General features: G+C 38.0%; 1 protein-coding gene across 9 annotated transcripts in view; it reads left to right on the top strand.

Moving 5' to 3' along the window:
• XRN1 (5'-3' exoribonuclease 1) overlaps window positions 1-18,317 on the top strand; it is a 135,671-nt gene extending 117,354 nt beyond the window's left edge. For 3 of the 9 annotated variants that reach the window (XM_074031220.1, XM_045386841.3, XM_005545989.5), the window contains 5 exons: window positions 5,658-5,771; window positions 5,867-5,969; window positions 11,762-11,800; window positions 12,182-12,342; window positions 13,126-14,181. In XM_074031220.1, coding sequence (XP_073887321.1) covers window positions 5,658-5,771; window positions 5,867-5,969; window positions 11,762-11,800; window positions 12,182-12,342; window positions 13,126-13,428 — 720 coding nt within the window. In that variant the 3' untranslated portion in view covers window positions 13,429-14,181. Of the gene's footprint in view, window positions 1-5,657; window positions 5,772-5,866; window positions 5,970-11,761; window positions 11,801-12,181; window positions 12,343-13,125 lie in introns of all 9 variants that reach the window. The other 6 variants (XR_012430769.1, XM_074031218.1, XM_074031219.1 and 3 more) reach the window with 4 other exon arrangements.
• The last annotated feature ends 4,636 nt before the right edge of the window (window positions 18,318-22,953 follow it).

Genomic DNA, 22,953 nt, shown 5'->3' with positions numbered 1-22,953 from the left:
CATGTTTATTGCAGTGCTATTCAGAAAAGCCAAGATACAAAATCAACCTAAGTGTCCATCAATGGATAAATGGATGAAGAAAATGTGTGTGTATCTATAAATATATATAGATATAGATATATAATGGAATATTATACAGCCCTAAAAAGAATGAAATCCTGTTATTTGCAACAACATGGATAGAACTGGAGGGCACTGTATTAAAAGTAATAAGCCAGGCACAAAAAAACACATTTTGTCACTCATGGGAGCTAAAAAATTTGACCTCTTGGAGATAGAGAGTGGAATGGTGGTTATTAGAGGGAAAGAAGGGGAATGGGGATGGTATTAATAGGAGAGGAAGAGTGCATGATAATGGATACAAAAATACTGTTAGAATAAGTTCTAGTCTTCAGTAGCACAATAGGGCAACTATTGTTAACAATAATGTATATTTTTAAATAACCAAAAGAGTAGAATTGAAATGTTCCTACCACAGCAAAAATCATAAATACTTGAGGTGATGGATATCTCAGTTACTCTGATTTGATCATTATACATTGTATCCTTGTATCAAAATGTCACACATACCCCATAAATGTATATTATAACTATTATGTATTCATAAAACTAGAAACAAAAAAAATTAATAAAAACAAAGTAAAAAATATTAACTACTTTAAAAATTTAGTTAGAAGAGTGATATTACTCTAATTTTTTTTTAAAGAGATGGGGTATCATTTTGTTGCCCAGGCTGGCCTCAAGCAATCCTCCCACCTTGGCCTCCCAAAGTGCTAGTATTACAGGCACATGCCACCATGCCCGTCCTGCTCTACATTTTAATCATCTTTCTCAGCACAATTGTAATAGGAGAAGCTAGATTCTCCTGTCTGCTTAATACTGTCAATCACTAGTTATATGGTTTTCTTTTTGGTAGAAATATATGACCTCATACAGATATAAAATTAGAAAAATGAAGAGAATCTTAGTAGCCTTTTCAGATAGTTTTGGCTATACTTTAATATTACATTAAAACTTTAAAGTGGGCCGGGCGTGGTATCTCACGTCTGTAATCCCAGCACGTTGGGAGGCCAAGGCGGGCAGATCACTTGAGATAAGGAGTTTGAGACCAGCCTGGCCAGCATGGTGAAATCCCATCTCTACTAAAAATACAAAAATTAGCCGGGCGTGGTCGTGCTTAGCTGTACTCCCAGCTACTCAGGAGGCTGAGGCGTGAGAATCGCTTGAACCCGGGAGGCAGAGGTTGCACTGAGCTGAGACTGTGCCATTACACTCCAGCCTCGGTGACAGAGCAAAACTCCATTAAGAAAAAAAAAACACCTTAAAAGTGGTACTTTGTTTAAGGTTAGTTGTAGTGTAGAATCTTGCAGTGTGGAATCTGAAATCTTATCAATAAACATTTTGTCCTCCATATACTGTGAGAAAGCAGGAAATAAGAAAAAGTAATGGGGAAAAGGGCATAGCACCTTAGTATTATCATAAGCTAGGTGCAGTGGCTCACACCTGTAAGCCCAACAACTCAGGAGGCTGAGGCAGAAGGATTACTTGAGCTCAGTAGTTTGAGATCAACCTGGGAAAGACCTCATCTTTTTTTTTTTTTTTTTTTTTTTTTTTTTTGAGACAGAGCCTTGCTCTGTCTCCCAGGCTGGAGTGCGGTGGCGCGTGCTCAGTGCAACCTTCACCTCCCAGGTTCAAGCGAATCTTCTGCCTCAACCTCCAGAGTAGCTGGGATTACAGGCAAGCGCCACCACACCCAACTAATTTTTGTATTTTTAGTAGAGACAGGATTTTACTGTGTTGGTCAGACTGGTCTCAAACTCCTGACCTCAGGTAATCTGCCCACCTCAGCCTCCCAGAGTGCTAGGATTACAGGCGTGAGCCACTGTGCCCGGCCATCATCTCTAAAAAAACTTTAAAAACAGCTAAGTGTGGTAGTACCCACCTATTTTTTCAGCTATTCAGGAGGCTGATGTGGGAGGATTGCTTAAACCTGGTAGTTGGTGGCTATAGTGAGCCTTGATCACACCACTGTACTCCAGCCTGGGCAACAGAATGAGACCCCAACTCTAAAAAATATGTGCATATATTATTATGAAAATAGTTTTGATCTCAGTGGCTCCCGAAAGGGTCTCACAGACCCTCAGCCATCCCCAGAATGCACTTTGAGATCTACTGGCCACAAGAAAGTTTTTATTCTCTTTATATCCAGTTCTTGATACCCTCTAACCTAAAACAGAAAGCAGTTTTTTCTAAAATCAGGGCCACCGCAAAGATGCCTACTTTACCACTTCTATTCAGCACAGTAACAGAAGTTCTGTCCAGAGCAATTAAGCAAGAAAAATAAATAAAAGACATCTAAATTAGAAGGGAAGAAGTAAAGCAGTATCTGTTTGCAGATGATATGATCTTATAGTAGAAAACCCTAAAGATTCCACAAAAAATCCCAATTAATAAATGCAGCAAAGTTGCAGAATACAAAATCAACTCACAAAAATCAGTTGTATTTTTATACACTAACAGTGAAAAATCTGAAAAGGAAATTAAGAAAACTATGATAGTATCAAAAGTGTTTATAATAATATCAAAAATAATAAAATGCTTTGGAATAAATGTAACAAAAGAAATGATGTGCTTATACACTAAAAACTACAAAATGTTGCTGAAAGACATGTAAAAAGACATAAATAGACACACTGTGTTCATGGATTGGAAGAGTTATTATTGTTATGATCTCAATACTGCCCACAGCAGTCTACAAATTCAATGCAATCCCTATCAAAATCCCAGTGGAATAGAATAGATAGCCCAAAAATAAACCCTTGCATACATGTTCAAAGTATTTTTTGACAAGGTGTCAAGACCATTCAATTGGAAGTGGATAGCCAGGCGCAATAGCTCATGCCTGTAATCCTAGCATTTTCGGAGGCCGAGGCAGGCAGATCACTTGAGGTCAGGAGTTCAAGACTAGCCTGGCCAATGTGGTGAAACCCTGTCTCTACTAAAAATACAAAAAATTAGCTGGATATGATGGCATGTACCTGTAATCACAGCTACTTGGGAGCCTGAGGCAAGAGAATTGCTTGAACCTGGGAGGCAGAAGTTGCAGTGAGCCAGGATCACTCCACTGTACTCTAGCCTGGGCAACAGAGTGAGACACCATCTCAAAAAAAAAAAAAAAAAAAAGTGAATGATCTTTCAGCAAATGGTGCTGGGTAACTGGATATTCACATTTTAAAGAACTTACCTAACTAACATAATATATGAAAATTAACTCAAAATGGATCAAACACCTAAATGTAAGATAAGGCCTAAAACTATAAAAGTCTTAGAAGAAAACTTAGGGCAGAAGCTTCACAACACTGGATTTGGCAGTGATTTCTGGGATGTGACACCAGATGCACAGGCCATGAAAGAAAACATGGACAAATTGCACTTCATGGAAATGTTAACATTGTGTGCATCAAAAGACAATAACAAGAGTGAAAAAGGTAACTCATAGAATAAGAGAAAATACTTCCTAATGATATATCTGATAAAGAATATCCAGAATAGGCCGGGCGCGGTGGCTCAAGCCTGTAATCCCAGCACTTTGGGAGGCCGAGACGGGCGGATCACGAGGTCAGGAGATCGTAGACCATCCTGGCTAACACGGTGAAACCCCGTCTCTACTAAAAAATACAAAAAAAAAACTAGCCGGGCGAGGTGGCGGGCGCCTGTAGTCCCAGCTACTCGGGAGGCTGAGGCAGGAGAATGGCGTGAACCCGGGAGGCGGAGCTTGCAGTGAGCTGAGATCCGGCCACTGCACTCCAGCCTGGGCGACAGAGCGAGACTCCGTGTCAAAAAAAAAAAAAAAAAAAAAGAATATCCAGAATATATAGAGAACTTAGAAAATAAGTCTTAAATGTAAGACCTGAAGCGATAAAAATCCTAGAAGAAAACATAGGAAAAACTCTTCTGGACATTGGCCTAGACAAAGATTTATGACTAATATCTCAAAAGCAAATGCAACAAAAACAAAAATAGACAAATGAGACTTAACTAAACTAAAAAGCTCCTGCACAGCAAAAGAAATAATCAACAGAGTAAACAATCAATCTGCAGTATTTTTAAACTATGTATCTGACAAAGGACTTTAAATATCCAGAATCTACAAGGAACTCAAATAACAAGTAAAAAACAAATAACCCCATTGAAAACAGGCAAAGGTCGTGAGTGAACAATTCTCAAAAGAAGACATCTCAAGGGGTTGCCAACAAACATGAAAAAAATGTTCAACATTACTAATTACCAGAGAAGTGCAGTTTTGGGCCACAATGAGATACCATCTCACACCAGGCAGAATGGCTATTATTAAAAAAGTCAAAAAACAACAGATTTTGGCAAGGATGTGGCAAAAAGGGAGTGTTTATACACTGTTGGTTGGAATGTAAATTAGTATAACCTGTATGAAAACAGTATAGTGATTTCTCAAAGAGCTAAATATAGAACTATGATTTAATTCAGCAGTCTCACTTCTGGGTATCTGCCCCAGGAAAAGAAATGATTATCTAAAAAGTATGCCTGCATTTGTATGTTTATCACAGCACTATTCATAGTAGCAAAGATATGGAATCAACCTAAGTGTCCATCAGTGGATGACTGGATAAAGAAAATGTGGTGTATGTGTGCGTGTGTGTGTGTATGTATACACACACCATGTGATACTATCCAACCATAAAAAGAATGAAATCATGTGTCTTGCAGCAACATGAATGGAACTGGGGGCCATTATCCTAAGTGAAATAATTCAGAAATAGAAAGATACCACATGTTCTCATTTATAAATGGGAGCTAAACATGGACATACAGAGTGGAATAATAGACATTAGAGATTTCAAAAGATGGGATGTTAAGAGGGATGCGAGGGATAAGAAACGACCTACTGGGTACAATGTATACTATTCAGGCGATGGGTACACTAAAGTCCACACTTCCCCACTATGTAGTATATCCATGTAACTACCATTTGTACCCCCAAGTCTATTTTTTAAAAAAAATTAAGGTACACCAAAACAAAACAAGCTTTTTTATAAAACGGAAAATTAAAGTATAATGTAGTTATAATTTAAATATGAGTAGAAAACACATCAGAATATCTGAGTCTTTTATATTTTGGCAATTAACTCATATTACCAAAATACCTCCTAAGTAAAGGATGGTATAAACATGAGTCAGCATATTTTTTCTGTAAAGAGTCAGATAGTAAATATTTTAGGCCTTGTGGGCCAGATGGTCTCTATCACAGCTTTCGAACTCTACAGTTACAGTGTGAAAGTAGCCATTAGAATGGATGTGGCTATGTTCCAGTAAAAGTTTATTTACAAAAAGAGGTAGAACTCCGTAGTTTGTCAACCCCTGTATAAAGGAAACAGTTTTGCTGGCTTTCATTTGCATTCGGTTGCTTGACCCTTCAGCCAGCTTAGAAAGCTTTTTATTTTGTAAACACTGAAAAATATAAGGCAACAACTCTAAAATTTTTGCCTGGCAATTGAAAACTTGAACTGAAAGCCCTTTTTTAAATTCTTGATAAAATTATTTTACTTGTTTAGACTAAACTTGGGGGGAGATCAACTTCCTGGACAGAGAATTTCATAGACAAATATATTCTCTTTATTTAGACAATGACTGTTTGCCAAGTAAAATTATCTAATGGCTTACTGATACATGGGCCACAGTGCCACTCTGAAAATGAAGCCAAGGAGAAAGCTGCACTTTTTGCTTTACAACAATTGGTAAGAACTGTCCATGACTTCTCTATTAAATGTTTTATTAGTCTCTGTAGAAAGCTTGTATTTCACTCTCTTGTAACTTTTAAATACTTCCACAGGGATCCTTAGGCACGAATTTCCCTTTGCCTTCACCAGTATTTGCAAATTATCCTTCAGCTGTGCCACCTGGAACCATTCCTCCAGTCTTTCCCCCACCTACTGGTAAGATATTTTTCATGTATAAGTATTTGTCATTGTTATTTTTACTAAGCTCTTTTAAGAAGCGTCTCTTTTAAGAAATAAAAAATGTACTCAAATATCTAGGAATGTTAAGAAATTGTGAGAAAGTCCAAAGCCACAGCCTGCAGATTCATCTAGAAATGCCATTCTTTTCCTATAGCCTCTAGTATGGCTAGAGTAGTAAGAAAAGGTTGAGTAGGTAGGCTCTTATTCTCCAATAGCTCCTAACATGAATTTGGGTTTAAGTTAGATATCAAAAGGTAAAAAAAAATCATATAATTTCTTCAGGACTGTATTTTCTTATTTGTAGTAGACTATGTCCAAAATTTTGTTGAGACTAACATTTTATAATTCTAAATCTTAAGTTCTGAGATTTTCTAAATCACTCAGCTTTTTTCCCTAATAGCAGTTGGCTTCCCTGTATCTTAATTATTATTGTTTTAAAGCCAATAATTTGCCGGGCGCGGTGGCTCACGCCTGTAATCCCAGCACTTTGGGAGGCTGAGGCGGGCGGATCACAAGGTCAGGAGATCGAGACCACGGTGAAACCCCGTCTCTACTAAAAATACAAAAAATTAGCCGGGCGCGGTTGTGGGCGCCTGTAGTCCCAGCTACTCGGGAGGCTGAGGCAGGAGAATGGCGTGAACCCGGGAGGCGGAGCTTGCAGTGAGCCGAGATCGCGCCACTGCACTCCAGCCTGGGCAACAGAGCGAGACTCCGTCTCAAAAAAAATAATAATAATAATAATAATAATTTATTTAAGTTTAGAAAATCACTTTTCTGCATCTACTGCCAGGCAATATTCCAGGAATTCTAAATAATGCTTACAATAAGCATTAGAAAAGTGAATAATACTGATTAAATTTATGACATGCAGTTATCTCTTCTCATTAAACTGAATAATAAAGGATTTCAAAAGTGTAAATCTACGAGGACAAAGAGACAGGAGAAGAAATATCAGCAGATTAGAGATTTGAAAAGAGGTTGTGTTGAGAAAAACAACTGAAGAAGTAACCATTTTAGCAGAGCAAGGTTAAAAGCTACAAGCTAAAGTACCCATAGAAGAGATTACAAATGAGCATGATAAGTAGATCGTCCCTCACCGTTCCCAAGAGGTTCAGAACTTGGAAGCATCAGAAACTGTTAGAGAAGATAAAGAGGAGGCATGTGCTAAAAAGAGAGGGATTAGTTGAAAGTCTACGTGTGGAGTGGTAAGACTACCCCCTTCATCCCTCCGCAACGCAGCCAGACCGCTACAAGCAAAAAACTGGAGGTGTGTTTTCTAGAGGAGCTCTCTAGATATGGGAATACCAGGCAGAGAAGAGAATGGAATGTGAGACTGAAAACACAGAGATTAAGGAAAAGTTCCCTTTTCCTCATCCTATTCTCAGATTGTAGCGAGTCATACCCTTCTCCCCAGATAGGAAATTGGAAGATGAAAAAAGAATAATTAGAGAACAAGTAAAATTGTTAACTAAAATTTTAAAATTTAGTAGATAAAGTCCTAGCAAAGCTAAGGAAGATAAAAGTTGTAAAATAAGAAAGAACAGAGATTTAGTGCACAGATCCAGCTCCCACGTTATTGGAGTTCCAGAAAAAGAAATCAGAGATGAAGGAAGGGGAGTAAGTGTCAAACAAATAAGAAACTTTTCTAAAACAAAATGATGTGCATCTCTAAAAGAGCCCCCAAATGTTGAGCACAATGAATAAAGACACAGATTATCTTCAGATTCTGAATACTAGTGATAAAAATGGTCCTAAGAGATTCAGAGAAGAGAAGAAATACAGTACATATAAAAGAACAAGAATTAGGATGGTACTGCACTATTGAACAGTGCCTAGAAGCCAGAAAGCATTGAATACCTCAAAACCGTGAGGCAGAATGAGTTTCATCCTAATTTCTCTGTATAGCCAAACTATGAATCCAGTATAAAGGAGACAAAAAGATATTTTCAGATATGCAAATGTATTTCTTATGTACCTTTTTTTTTTTTTTTTTTTTGAAGTGGCAAGGTCTCACTATATTGCCCAGGCTGATCTCAAAGTCCTGGGCTCAAGCAATCCTCCCACTTCAGCCTTCGAAAATGCTGAGATTACAAGCGTGAGCCATCATGCCTTGCCTACCCTCTTTTAAGAAACTACTGAATTATATGCTCCAACAAAACAAAGCAGCAGTTTAAAAAAGAAAATTAGGAAACCAAAATGACAAATTGCAGATCTAGTATAGTTATACAATGAATGAAAATCCCAGGATGCCAGCTGCTCAGTGGGTCTAGAAAGTGACTAGTCCCAACTGGAGAGGCAGAGGGAAGTCTTGGCAGTAAGGTTATTAATAGATGAGCAACAGGAAGACATTAAGGAGGGATATAGAGAAGACTGAGCAGCTTTTATTATATTTTTCCTAAAGAATTGATATAAGCAAGACTAAGCTTTTAAAAAATAATTATTAGCCTGGGCAACATGGCGAAACAGCCTGGCAACATGATAAAACCCCATCTCTAATCTACAAAAAATAAAAAAGTGGCCAGACATGGTGGCATGCACCTACAGTCACAGCTACTTGGGAGGATCACTTGAGCCTGGGGGGTCAAGGCTGCAGTGAGCTGTGATCATGCCACTGCCCCCCAGCCTGGGTGACAGAATGAGACCTGTCTCAAAAAAAAAGAAAAAAAAAATTATGACCAACTCAAGTAAAAACAAAAGGTTTTACAAGAAAGTACATAATGGATCTCTTCTTACAAGAAACATAATCAGAGTACCCAGCCTGGCTCTGCAGTGATAATATTTACATAGCCACATACCACAAATAGATAACACTGCTTGTATATTTAAACAAATGATGTAATGTACTTACATTGGGAGTACAGGGTAAGTAGTGAGGGGTAATGCAAAAAAACTGAATTTTGTTCTATCTAAATAGGAAGTCAGTAGACATAAAAATGCCTAAAATTAATAAATTATTAACAAGTAGCATAAGCAAATTATTGAACAGTGTGGAAATAAATATCTAAAACAGTTAAACCTAGAGTAGAACAGATGTCTGCTGTTTTCTGCTGAAAATCTTTTTTAGGCCAGGCACAGTGGCTCACGCCTGTAATTCCAGCACTTTGGGAGGCCGAGGTAGGTGGATCATTTGAGCTCAGGAGTTCAAGACCAGCCTGACCAACATGGTGAAACCGTCTCTACTAAAAATATAAAAATTTGAAAATTAGTTGGGTATGGTGGCACACACCTATAGTCCCAGCTACTCAGGAGGCTGAGGCAGGAGAATTGCTTGAACCCAGGAGGCAGAGGTTGCAGTGGGCTGAGATTGTGTCACTACACTCCAGCCTGGGCTACAGAGCTAGACTTCATCTCAAAAAAAAAAAAAGAAGAAAATCTTTTTTAGTACAATGTATAGTAGTATTTTGATTTTTTTTTTTAATGTAATTTGTCTAAGGTCGTAAGTTATTATCTAGCAAAACTGGCATTCAAAATCCAAGTCTGAGCCAGGCATGATGGCTCATGCCTGTATTTCCAGCACTTTGGAAGGCCTGTCTCAAGAAAACCCCCAAAGGCCCAAACCAAAACAAAAGAAAACATTTTTTATACAGTCAAAGGAATGCCAATTCAGTACAGTAACAAAAGCATGGGCTTTGAAAACAGATAGCCGGTGTGGTGGCTCATACCTGTAATCCCAGCACTTTGAGAGGCTGAGGTGGGAGGATCACTAGAGCCATGAGTTCAAGACCAGCCTGGGCAACATAGGGAGACCTTGTCACTACAGAAAATAGAAAAAATTAGCTGAGTGTGGTGCCGTGCGCCTGTAGTTCCCAGCTATTCAGGAGGCTGAGGCAGGAGAATTGGTTGAGCCTGTGAGGTGGAGGCTGCAGTGAGCCAAGATTATGCCACTGCACTCTAGCCTAGGTCTAAAAAAAAAACACACACAGATGACGACAGACTTGGATTTTTTTTTTTGAGACAGAGTGCCACTCCTGTCACCCAGGCTGGAGTGCAGTGGCATGATCAGGGCTCACAGAAGCCTCGACCTCCTTGGGCTCAGTTGATCCTCCTGCCTCTGCCTCCCAAGTGGCTGGAACTATGGCACACACCACCACATCTGGCTAATTTTCGTGTCTTTTTGTAGAGACAGGGTTTCACCATGTTGTTTAGGTTGGTCTCAAACTCTGGGCTCAAGAGATCCGCCAGCCTCGGCCTCCCAAAGTGCCAGATTACAGGCATGAGCCACTGTGCCCGGCCAACAATGTTTTAGTCATAAAGTTTTCATGACATAATGGATCTGATATTTTTGTATAGCTCAATATAATAGTATCCCCATAACTTATAAAATCTAATTTGACTGCTGCTTCTTCACATTCAAAAATGAATACAGTAGCTATATATAGATTAATTTTAATTAATATGTGTAGAGTACCTAAAAGTTTGCACACAAACTTCTCTAAAAACAGAATTGTCTTATGATCATATATTTTTTAAGAGGAATGATTATTTTCCCCATTTATTATTGATATTTTAGCCTTTTTCATGTTGATTAGTTTATTCATACCTACTAATAATTTTAAGGTTATAATTGGAATGCTTTTGGTCCTATAAAGGTGTTCTCCAAATATTCCAGTTAAAATATGTAAATACATAAATGCCAAGATATTTGAAGGTTAATCAGCAGAGAACAACTTAAGCATTAAATTAACATTTTAAAGTTATTTTGTAAATTTCTATTTTATGTTATAAAAAAATTTATCTCATAAAATGTCCCAGTTGAGGAATATGTATTTCATATTTATAACAGTGATCTATTGGGGAAATTACGGAGTTGACCATTGTATAAGATTAGCATAGCATCTTTTAAATAGACCTTCTTAGCATTATGACTCCCACCAAAGTTGCTCGTAGATAGTTTCAAGACCTAATTTTCTACTTTTGTTTTCTTTTTTGAGACAAGTTCTCTACTCTCTCAGCCAAGTTAAATTGCAATGACCTGATGTTGCTTCACTGCAACCTCCGCCTCCCAGGCTCAAGCGATCCTCACACATTAGCCTCCTGAGTAGCTGGGACCACAGCCACATGCCATGCCTGGCATCCCAAAGTGCTGGGATTACAGGCATGAGCCACTGCTCATGTTTAAAAAAAATAAAATAAAATAAAAAATAAAAAAAATAAATTTTAAAAAAATTATTTTTAACATTTATTTTTACATAATTTTCTGAATCTTATTAGTGTTTTTCATATTACAAGTTTTCTTCCTCTTAGAATTTGTGTATGTGTATTTCATAACACTGAAATATGTTATGATTCTTCTCTCCTAATTCAAAAATGTCTTAAATAGCTGAACTTTAATTAAGCTATACTATTTTATGGGTCTGGCTGCTTTTTATCTCTATGAAAAGAATATTTGAACATAGTGCATATCTTCTTCAGTGGCAGTGTGCTGGTGCCTTGTCACCGTTTAATGTAGTTTTGAAATGCTGCACTGGTACAGGCTGTCTCCGTAAGAATCGCCTATGGAGCTTAATACAAACTCTAGGGCCCATCAGAGTCTGGCTTACTAGATCTGAGGCCCTGCCCAGGAATCTGTATTTCACAAGCTCCTCAAGTGATTCAGATATACAAATTAGATTTGGAACCCATTGGTTCAATACATTTTTAATAAGAAACAAACCATAAGTGAAAAAAGGCCTTGACTTCCAATTATTAAAATAGAAAAAAGAAAGATTCTACCTGTCATATGAAGGTGATGAGATTTCAGGACTTGAGCTTTTTTGGTTTTTTTGTAGGCTGGGATCACTATGGAAGCAACTATGCACTGGGGGCAGGTGAGATCCTTAAGATTTCTCTCTTTGTGCCCAAGCTTTTCTCTCACAAGGGACAATTTCATGACCCTTTTATTATTTTTATAAATATAATTGCAAATATTCCTAAAACTTGTATCAGCATATGATATTAGTAGTAGTATTCTCCTTTTCAGGCCAGTATAATGATAAATTCATTTCTGTAGATAGTCCACACAGTCCTAGGAAGGGATCCTGAGGTTAAATGTTGTAAGGAAGAGTAATTATAGGTGAAGTAAGTGTAGGCCTTTTGTTAAAGGCAAAAAAAACAAAAAGCCCAAACAGGCTAACAGAAGGAGGTCTCAAACTTCAGAGCTTTGATGATACCATTTTACTAAAAGAAAAATTTTCCTTGGTTTTTAACAGCTAATATAATGCCTTCATCATCTCATCTCTTTGGCTCAATGCCATGGGGACCATCAGTGCCAGTTCCTGGGAAGCCCTTCCATCATACTTTATATTCTGGGACCATGCCCATGGCTGGGGGAATGCCAGGGGGTGTGCACAATCAGTTTATACCTCTGCAGGTGAGAAAAATTACATTTTTAAGATAATTATTTGTTTAATGCTGAAAGACTATTGATAAAGATTTTTTTGTTCAGTTTACTTATTCAGTGCCAACTAGAAGTTCAGTACTAGTGTGGGTAGTAAGAAGGCAGTGATTGACAAGTCTGACCTGTCCCTGCTCTCTGAGTTTGTGTTCTAATAAATAATAATTGTACCAAGTAATATGCTATTCTAATACAGATTGATTAAAATCTGAAATATAAATAAAATCACAAACATTTTTAAAATATTTAACCTGTGGAGAATTGTATTTATTTGTTTTTTTATTATTATTATTCATTTTTTTGGAGAAGGATCTCACTCTGTAGCCCAGGCTGGAACGCAGCCCACACACAATCTCGGCTCCCTGCAGCCTTGACTTCCTGGGCTAAAGTGATCCTCCCACCTTAGACTCCTGAGTACCTGAGGCCACAGGCATGTGCCAGCATGCCTGTCTAGTTTTTGTAATTTTTTTGTAGAGATGGAGTTTTGCCATGGTCTCAAACCCCAGATCTCAAGCGATCCACCTGCCTCAGCCTCCCAAAGTGCTGATATTACAGTTGTGAGCCACTGCACCCAGCCCAAGAATTTTAAATATTTTGTTTGTAATTAAGTTCTTTGAATTACTAAAGTCTTACTTGGAAATTATAAGTGGAAGTCACAGATCAGCTGTGATTGACATATTAGCAGCATGCATGGTTTATGGTAATTTCCAATTTTTTTTTGCCTACATTATTAATTAGTGATGCTTTTATTCCTAACAGGTTACTAAAAAAAGGGTTGCAAACAAAAAGAACTTTGAGAATAAGGAAGCCCAGAGTTCTCAAGCCACTCCAGTTCAGACCAGCCAGCCAGATTCTTCCAACATTGTCAAAGTAAGTCCACAGGAGAGCTCATCAGCTTCTTTGAAGTCCTCTCAGATTGCTCAACCTGCATCTTCTTTTCAAGTTGAAACGGCCTCTCAGGGCCGTAGTATATCTCACCATAAGTCAACACCAAGCTCTTCTTCAAGAAGAAAATCAAGAAAACTGGCTGTCAATTTTGGTGTTTCTAAACCTTCTGAGTAAATTTGGCTGTTGGAATTAGTTTCTTCTCTTTCCATCTACCTTTTTATAAATCCATATCTATATCTCATAAAAATTAGAATGTACTATTTTAAAAAAAGATGTGTAAATTGAAATTTTTTCATTTTTAATTTATCAGGCACTTTTCATGCTGTTTAAAAGACTGTGTATCAAATTGTGCACTTTAAGTATGTGCAGTTTGTTGTATGTCAATTATACCTCAATAAATCTGTAATAAAAAACTAAATTAAACCTTGCATTAAAATAACATCACAGTATCAGTGGACTAAACATTAAAATGTACCACTCTAATCATTGGCCTCATCATTGAAGCATCCAGAACTATGAATTAGACATCATTTAGCAATAATAAGCATTTTTTACACTATCATTGAGGAATAATGACATGGAGCATGAAATTTGGGCCTCCAGTATAACTTACTGAATGTGGATTTTATTTCCCTTGTTAATGATGTGAGAAAATTGTCAGGAGAATGGCTCTTATTTATATGTATTTTAACTTACGCTTTGTTGTCTCTGAGGGACCCTTAGACCTGCTGCGAAAGGATCACATTTGTTGTGGTGCTGCCAGTTTTGCTTTATTCTAAATTTTGTACCAAAGCAACTTTAGAATAATCAGAATATTTCATCTAACTGCTTAGAACTATAAATAGCATTCTAAATTTGAGTAAATACAATTTTTTAGATTACTCAAGAACCAGCATTAGGAATTTCTAATAAAATTGTTTCAAAATCTACAGGGTACAATGATTACAAATTAATCTTCTAACAAAATATGAAATATTAGTCATGTTAATAAATTGTATTATTTTGTATGGCTTTTTATTTGCTTACCTGACATTTTATGAGAGCTTCATGGTTGGTCGGTATGTAGTGCTTCCTGGGACTGAAGAAATTCTAATTGTTCCAAGGTGTGCTACAATATAGGAGGCACAGTCATCAGTTTGTGACATACATTATTTACCGCCTATTTCATTCTAATTCTGTATTTTTAGCTTTATGCTGAACTGTTCAATGATGCTGGGATTCTCTCTTTGCATGTTATATGTGAATGTGTGGTTCAACCTATAACTGTTGAAATTATTTTAGAATTTATGAAGATTTCTCAGCAGGGCCTATGTTTATATATATATATATTTATTATTTAGTTTTTGTGATATGCTTATATTTTTAAGGAAGTAAGTTATAGCATACTTTTTTAAAAGTAGGAACCACAATCTTTATATGGAGCAGCTTGTTATATCTGATTTTCATTTAGCTCGTTGGAAACTCTGCCATGACTCTTAAAGTAGTCTTATTTGTTTTTTAAAATGCTGGTATTAAACTAAATGGACTCCTTTCACTAACTTCTGATTTCAGAGTTTAAATGTTAGCAGGATATTTGTGTATTAGCAGTGCCTTCAGTATAAAAGAGAAATATTCATTATCTGTCATTTATCATAGTCATATAAGTTTCCATGATTTTATTTTCTGTTATTTTCATAAGTTCAGATGTATATCAGTTCCCAACATTGTTTCTTTATCTGTAGTGGGATCTTGAGTAATGAGGCTCAAGTAAATCCTCAATGTTTATCGTTATTGCCTTATAAACTCTATTTGTGTTTAAAGGAAACATCTATTATGGTAATACAAAGAAAAGTTAAATTGTGACAGTAATCTTATATTAACCTCTTCCTACTTTAAAGTGTGTAATGTTTCACCTCAGCTGTACAAACTCCAGCATTTAGAAATTGCCTCACTCATTACTCCTGTGTGACAGTTATATAAATAGCATGTAACTCACATCTGTTTTAGAGCATAGAAGAAGCAGCACCTGCCATCTTCTGAAAACTCCAAAGGGAAATTTTAGTAAACATAGTGCGCTAAACCCATAAGGATACTTCCCCAATATTTGAGCACAGCAAGCTGACAGTTCTATGCAGATAGGCAGTGAGTTTTATTTTCCAGCCAGGTGCAGTGGCTCACGCCTGTAATCCCAGCACTTTGGGAGGCTGAGGCAGGTGGATCACTTGAGGTCCAGAGTTCCAGACAAGCCTGGCCAACATGGCGAAGCCCCATCTCTACTAAAACTACAAAAATTAGCCGGGCATGGTGGCACATGCCTGTAGTCCCAGCTACTCGGGAGGCTGAGGCATGAGAATCACTTGAACCCGGGAGGCGGAGTCTGCAGTGAGTCGAGATTGCACCACTGCACTCCAGCCTGGGCAGCAGAGCAAGACTGTGTCTCAAAAAAAACAAAAAGAAAAAGTTGTATTATCCTTACTTTTTTTTTTTAACATTATTATTCTAAAGGCCAAAACTGAGAAGAGATTAAGATAGGATAGAGCTCCATAATGGCTGGGTAGTGGTCAGGCATTCTCTTTTCTTTTTCCCCTGTAGACCCATTCCAAATGTGGGCCTGAGGTCAATGGGAGATGTGCCCTCCCTATGGAGGATGTAAGAGGCAGAGGCCATTTCTGCCCCGTGATGAGGAAACGATCTGTTGATAGGCCTGGAATCTAGAGTATATCTGAAAAGCAGTTGGACTTCAATAAATTTAAAACCTTCTCTTTGAGATGGCGTGGACTAAGACCACCCCCAAAGTTTAAAAATATGCTCATTCAACTTGAATCTTCTGAGAGCTTTTTGTGAAAATGGTGGACTGTTTAGGGCACACAGGACAGATTCCCCAAATTGCTTTATGTTTCCACATAACTAGAGCACTTCAGTCTATTTAAGCCTTTGTCTCCTAACTGAAACATTTCTAAATATTTCTATTCAATAAGTTTTTTCTTTTTTGAGCAACTTAAGTGAATTTTGAAGATTGCTCCTTCCAGTCTTGTTCCTTTTCACATTTTCCTGCATTATCTAATAATTACCTCAGTGTTAGAATTTGACTGAATGTATTAATTGATTTAAACATCATGTATACTAAAGTCTTAAACATCTAAGACTCAGTTGCACAAAAAAATTAAAGTCATCTGTACTGAACCTTGGTTTCAATTTAAGATTTTTCTTGCTTTTCAAAGGGGTAACTGATAAAGATTGAAGGGTTTTTTTCCCAGTTGGTCGGAGGAATGAAGAACTATTGATGCAAGCTTTTCATTGTTTCTTTTCTATGATCAGGTATCTGCTTTCATTTTAGACTGCTGCTTCCAAACTAAGCTAGAATCTTGGTTTTAATGAGAGGAGGCAGAGAAAGGGAGGCAGATGGAAGAAGAGAAACAGTTAAATAAAGACATACCCAGTCACTGCATTTTTGGACTATACTATATCTTTCTAGCTCAAGGAAATAGATAAACTGTAGGGTCTTTTTTACTCTTTATGTATCAGTTTTTGTGTTAGTCATAGCTGTTCATAGTGGTTGTCTAATTTTTACTTTATTATATGAGAACTGTGCAGATCTTCACTGAAGTTAGTTCTGTCACACTTCTTCCCATTATTTAGAGCAAGGTTTTTTAAAGCAACCGTACAATTTCTCAGCCTTATGAGCTTGCTGTATTTCTTAGTATCATGTTGCTTCCAAATTTTGTTTTTACTGTAAAAGACAATTTATTGTAGAGAAGTGGCTGTGAAAGTCATTCTCTATCTTTAAAAATCAATTACAGAGTTCATTTGTCATTTTCTAGAGATAAATTATAGTATTCAAACTGGCAGTGCTCATTATGTACATTTTGTAAGCTCTGTCAGTGAAACCATCAGTTTTGCAGGAGCTTCCTTTCCTGGTCAAGATAAAGCTTAAAATTCCAGAAATTAATATCATTTGGACTGACTTTATTCATATTTCCATCAAACTCCTCCATTACAGTAAGAGATAGTGTTGAACCAGCATCAGGTCTCCGGAAACATGGCAGAGCAGACAGGCCGTTAAGTTTCACAAACATCATAGATCATTTTCTTAGAGAAGAAAAACATGTCTAAAATAGTTTTAGTAGTCCAAAATGTCAACTATCTGTAGCTGCTTTTGTGTGTGTGTGTCAGTGAACAAATAATAATGCCTTGCTCAATCAATGCATTCAGCTATCTCAAGTGCAATTTGTGAAGGAGACTATGGTTTCCAAAAGATACATTTTTTTACAAAGTTAAAGCTGTAAAAAGTCTGATTTTTTTTTCCTCCAGCCGTATACCAGCTGCGCTTGGTTATTTCAGCAGTTGGTATACTATTAAATTGTCCAGGCCAAATAAGTTTCTGTAGCTGTTTTAGTAATTTGAAGCCAAATTCTCATGCTGTTTCTCATTAAATAATAATAATGAGAATTTGGTCCACAGTTTGCTTTAAGTTCTCTCTTCCTTTCTTTCCCTTACAGTTAAGGGTTTGGTGGGGGATGGGGAGATTGTTTTTGTTTTTTGGATTTTTTTTTCTTTTGGCCTCAAGTATCATACTTTCTTTTGCCTGTATCCAACTGCTTCTTTGAGTATTTTCATCTATTTTAATATGAGTGATAGATGGTGTGCTGTGTCGTCAAAGTGTTCAACATTTTGTTCATTTAAACAATAGTGTAATTCATACATATATAGATCATATATAGATACATATCTTAATTGATTTCTCACATAACTTTTATAAATAACTGGAATTTTTCATTAGATCTTATACAGAGAAGTATTTTATTAAAAATTCAAAAGGGAAGACTTTTATGTGCTCATTTTGTAATTTTTGTTTTTAAATATCTTTACATTGTCTGCCAATTAAAGTGTTTTAAACTTGCATTGGAATGGACTCCGAATGTATTTTTGTGGTGTTACATTATCTGTAGATTTCTAGCATGAAGTTAGCCTCACAATGCTGTGCAAAGGATTTTAAAATATGAGAGTCACTGAAAGAGTTTAAACATCTGTTCATGTTAAATGCTCTATGGATTTTAATTAAAGACTTGAGAATGATTTTATAAGCTGTTTGTTCTTTTATTACTATGTTGATATCAAAAGTAGAAACATTAGTCTTTTGATTTGTTTTTGAGACAGTCTTGCTCTGTCACCCAGGCTGGAGATCTCAGCTCCCTGCAGCCCCCACCTCCCAGGTTCAAGCTATTCTCATGCCTCAGCCTCCTAAGTACCTGGGACTACAGGCACATGCCACCATGCCTGGGGTTATTGGGGGAACAGGTGATGTTTAGTTACATGAATAAGTTATTTAGTGGTTTGTGAGATTTTGGTTCACCCATCACCTGAGCAGTATACACTGCACCATATTTGTAGTCTTTTATACGTTGCCCCCTTCCCACACTTTCCCTCTGACCCCCAAAGTGCATTGTGTCATTCTTACGCGTTTGCATCCTCATAGCTTAGCTCCCACTTATGAGTGAGAACATACAATGTCTGATTTTTCATTCCTGAGTTACTTCACTTAGAATAATGGTCTTCATTATTATCCAGGTCGCTGCAAATGCCATTAATTCATTCCTTTTTATAGCTGAGTAGTATTCCACCATATATACATATATACACACACACCACAGTTTATCTACTCATTGATTGATGGGCATTTGGGTTGGTTCTAGTTTGTTTTTTTGTTTTTTGAGATGGCGTTTTCGCTCTTATCACCCAGGCTGGAGTACAATGGCATGATCTCAGCTGACTGCAACCTCCTCCTTCCATGCGTTCAAGCAATTCTCCTGTGTCAGCTTCCCCAGTAGCTGGGATTACAGGCACATGCCACCACGCCTGGCTAATTTTTGTATTTTTAGTAGAGACGGGGTTTCACAATGTTGGCCAGGCTGGTCTTGAACTCCTGACCTCAGGTGATCCACCTGCATCAGCCTCCCAAAGTGCTAGGATTACAGGCGTGAGCTACCACACCCGGCCCGGTTCCATGTTTTTGCAATTGTGAATTGTGATGCTATAATCGTGTGCAAGTATCTTTTTCATGTAATGACTTCCTTTCCTCTGGGTAGATACCCAATAGTGGGATTGCTGGATCAAATAGTAGTTCTACTTTTAGTTCTTTAAGGAATCTCCACAGTTTTCCATAGTGGCTGTAGTAGTTTACATTCCCACCAGCTGTGTAGAAGTATTTCCTATTCACCACATCCACGCCAACGTGTATTTTTTTATCTTTATTTTTATTATTTTTTTTAATAGGGCCATTCTGCAGGAGTAAGGTGGTATCACATTGTGGTTTTAAGTTACATTTCCCTGATTGTTAGTGATGTTGAGTATTTTTTCATATCTTCGTTGACCATTTGTATATCTTCTTTTTAGAATTTTCTATTCATATCCTTAGCCCACTTTTTGATGGGATTGTTTGTTTTTTTCTTGCTGATTGTTTGAGTTTGTTGTAGATTCTGGATATTAGTCCTTTGTCAGTTGTGTAGATTGTGAAGATTTTCTCCCACTCTGTGGGTTGCCTGTTTACTCTGCTGACTTCCTTTTGCTGTGCAAAAGCTCTTTCGTTTAATTATGTCCCAGCTATTTATCTTTGTTTTTATTGCATTTTCTTTTGGGTTCTTGGTCATAAAATCCTTGCCTAAGCCAATGTCTAGAAGGTTTTTCCAATGTTATCTTCTAGAATTTTTATAGTTTCATGTCTTAGATTTAAATTCTTGATCCATCTTCAGTTGATTTTTGCATAAGGTGAGAGAGATGAGGATTCAGTTTCATTCTCCTACATGTGGCTTGCCAATTGTCCCAGCACTATTTGTTGAATACGGTGTCCTATCACCAGTTTATGTTTTTGTTTGCTTTATCTAAGATCACTTGCAAGTATTTGGGTTTATTTCTGAGTTATCTGTTCTGTTCCATTGTTCTACGTGCCTATTTTTATACCAAGTACCATGCTGTTTTGGTGACTATGGACTTATACCATAGTTTGAAATCAGGCAATGTGATGCCTCCAGATTTGTTCTTTTTGCTTCATCTTGCTTTGGCTCTGTGGGGTCTTTTTTGGTTCCATATGAATTTTAGGATTTTTTTTTTTTTTTTTTGTAGTTCTGTGAAGAACAATGGTAGTATTTTGATGGGGATTGCGCTGAATTTGTAGATTGCTTTTGGCAGTATGGTCATTTTCACAATAATGCTTCTACCCATCCATGAACATAGGATGTGTTTCCATTTGTTTGTGTCATTTATGACTTCTTTCAGTGGTGTTTTGTAGTTTTCCTTGTAGAGGTCTTTCAACTCCTTGGTTAGGTATACTCCTAAGTATTTTATTTTATTTTATTTTATTTTATTTTATTTTATTTTTGCAGCTATTGTAAAAGGGATTGAGTCTTCATTTGATTCGCAGCTTGGTCGCTGTTGTTGTATAGAAGAGCTACTGACTTGTGTGCATTTATTTCGTATCCGGATGCTGAATTCTTTTATCAGTTCTGGAAGTTTTTCTAGAGGAGTCTTTGTGATTTTGTTTTGTTTTGTTTTGTTTTGTTTTTTAAGTTAAACCAAAAACAGATTTACTTGGAAAGCTTTGGGATGGCTCATAGTTTTGTTGGGGAAGGGGAAGAACCAACCTCAGAGAAAGGGCAGGCACCCAGCGAGGCAGGGAAGTATGTTACAGAACCAAGGGACAGTCAGGCTCATACACTACTTCTAGTACTGCTTCTCCTCACCTGACCTCTGCCAATGGACCCTGACATTGGGAATCGTTTCTGAAATGCCTCTTTCCATGAGGAGTATCTGGCTGGCTGTCAGGGGGCTTGAGGAGGGAGCTCTTTGAGCTTCTGGCCTTCTCCCCTCCCTCCCTGAACTCTCTCCAGCTACTGTAACTTATGCTGATATTGTTTTCTAACTGACCAAGCTCTTTGGCTTCTCCAAATGACCCAGCCAGCCCTGGGCTTTCGGAACTCACTGTGTCTCCAAATAACTTCTTTTTCCCCTCCGCGTATGTCCTTTAGGGCCACAACTAAAGGGGCCAACACAGACATCTCCCTCTCGCTGGTCTTGATCATTTTGTGCCTGGCCCCAGCCTAATTTAAAGCCCTATAAATGAATACATGTCATGAACTCAGGGTAAAGGTGAAACCCCCTGCCATCTGCTGAGAGGGGCACCTGCTGGAGGAATGGTACAGTCCAGACCCGTGATTGCCCCAGGAGAATCAGCCAGAGGCGAGCCAGTCTGCTCAAAGCCCTGGAGGCTGAGAGGTCTGGTGGCAGCCTGTCAAGGAGCCAGCTGTGCAGGGGGCTGGCCAGGCTGGATGTGGGAACCACAATGGAGACTTATTGGTGCGGGTCCCTCTCACAGCTATGCTGCAAGCCCTCTTATCAGATGCAAAGGGGATCTTCTGTTCTCCACAAGGGCAATGTCCTACCGAGGTGGGGGTAAAACTGGCCTTGGGACATTAGAGGCATTACGGTGACTTGCTGAAGGTTATATAGATGATAATGAGCAGGGATGGAACTCCCCAGTCCTCAGTCAGCAACCAAGCACTCTAGAAAAAGACCACAATGTACCAACTCCCCCAGATAGCTTTCAGGAGCCCCAGCTCCCCCGCCAGACTCCTGCCTCAGGCTTTAACTACTTCATTAGAACCACAGTGTGTCCAAGTTTGAAGAGACCTCAGAGGTGAGTAGCCTAGCCCTCCCCTCACGCACACATATACACACACACACACACACAAGTACACAAAGTACAGCTGGAAAATTGAGGCTTGGGAAGGGAAACGAGAAAGCCAAAGATCGGCAAGTGAGTTGATGGGTCTAGAAACCTGGGCTCCTCTGGCAGCCATGGTTCTATGTACAGGCCTGGCTACATTCTTGTCCTTATCTTTTTTTTTTTTTTTTTTTACACTGTAAGTTCTAGGATACATGTGCACAACATGCAGGTTTGTTACATATGTATACACGTGCCATGTTGGTGTGCCGAACCCATTCACTCGTCATTTACATTAGATATATCTCCTAATGCTATCCGTCCCCACTTCCCCCATCCCATGACAGGCCCTGGTGTGTGATGTTCCCCTTCCTGTGTCCAAGTGTTCTCATTGTTCAGTTCCCACCTATGAGTGAAACATGCAGTGTTTGGTTTTCTGTCCTTGCAATAGTTTGCTGAGAATGATGGTTTCCAGCTTCATCCATGTCCAAACAAAGTACATGAACTCACCTTTTTTATAGCTGCATAGTATTCCATGGTGTATATGTGCCACATTTTCTTAATCCAGTCTATCATTGATGGGCATTTGGGTTGGTTCCAAGTCTTTGCTATTGTGAATAGTGCCACAATAAACAAAAGTGTGCATGTGTCTTTATAGCAGCATGATTTATAATCCTTTGGGTATATACCCAGTAATGGGATGGCTGGATCAAATGGTATTTCTAGTTCTAGATCCTTGAGGAATCGCCACACCATCTTCTACAATGGTTGAACAAGTTTACAGTCCCACAAACAGTACAAAAGTGTTCCTATTTCTGCACATCATCTCCAGCACCTGTTGTTTCCTGACTTTTTAATGATCGCCATTCTAACTGGTGTGAGATGGTATCTCATTGTGGCTTTGATTTGCATTTTTCTGACGGCCAGTGATGATGAACATTTTTTCATGTGTCTGCTGGCTGCATAAATGTCTTCTTTTGAGAAGTGTCTGTTCATATCCTTTG

This window comes from Macaca fascicularis, chromosome 2 (assembly GCF_037993035.2).
Source record: "Macaca fascicularis isolate 582-1 chromosome 2, T2T-MFA8v1.1".
Classification (NCBI taxonomy): Eukaryota; Metazoa; Chordata; class Mammalia; order Primates; family Cercopithecidae; genus Macaca; species Macaca fascicularis.
This window is presented reverse-complemented; position numbering and strand designations above follow the sequence as displayed.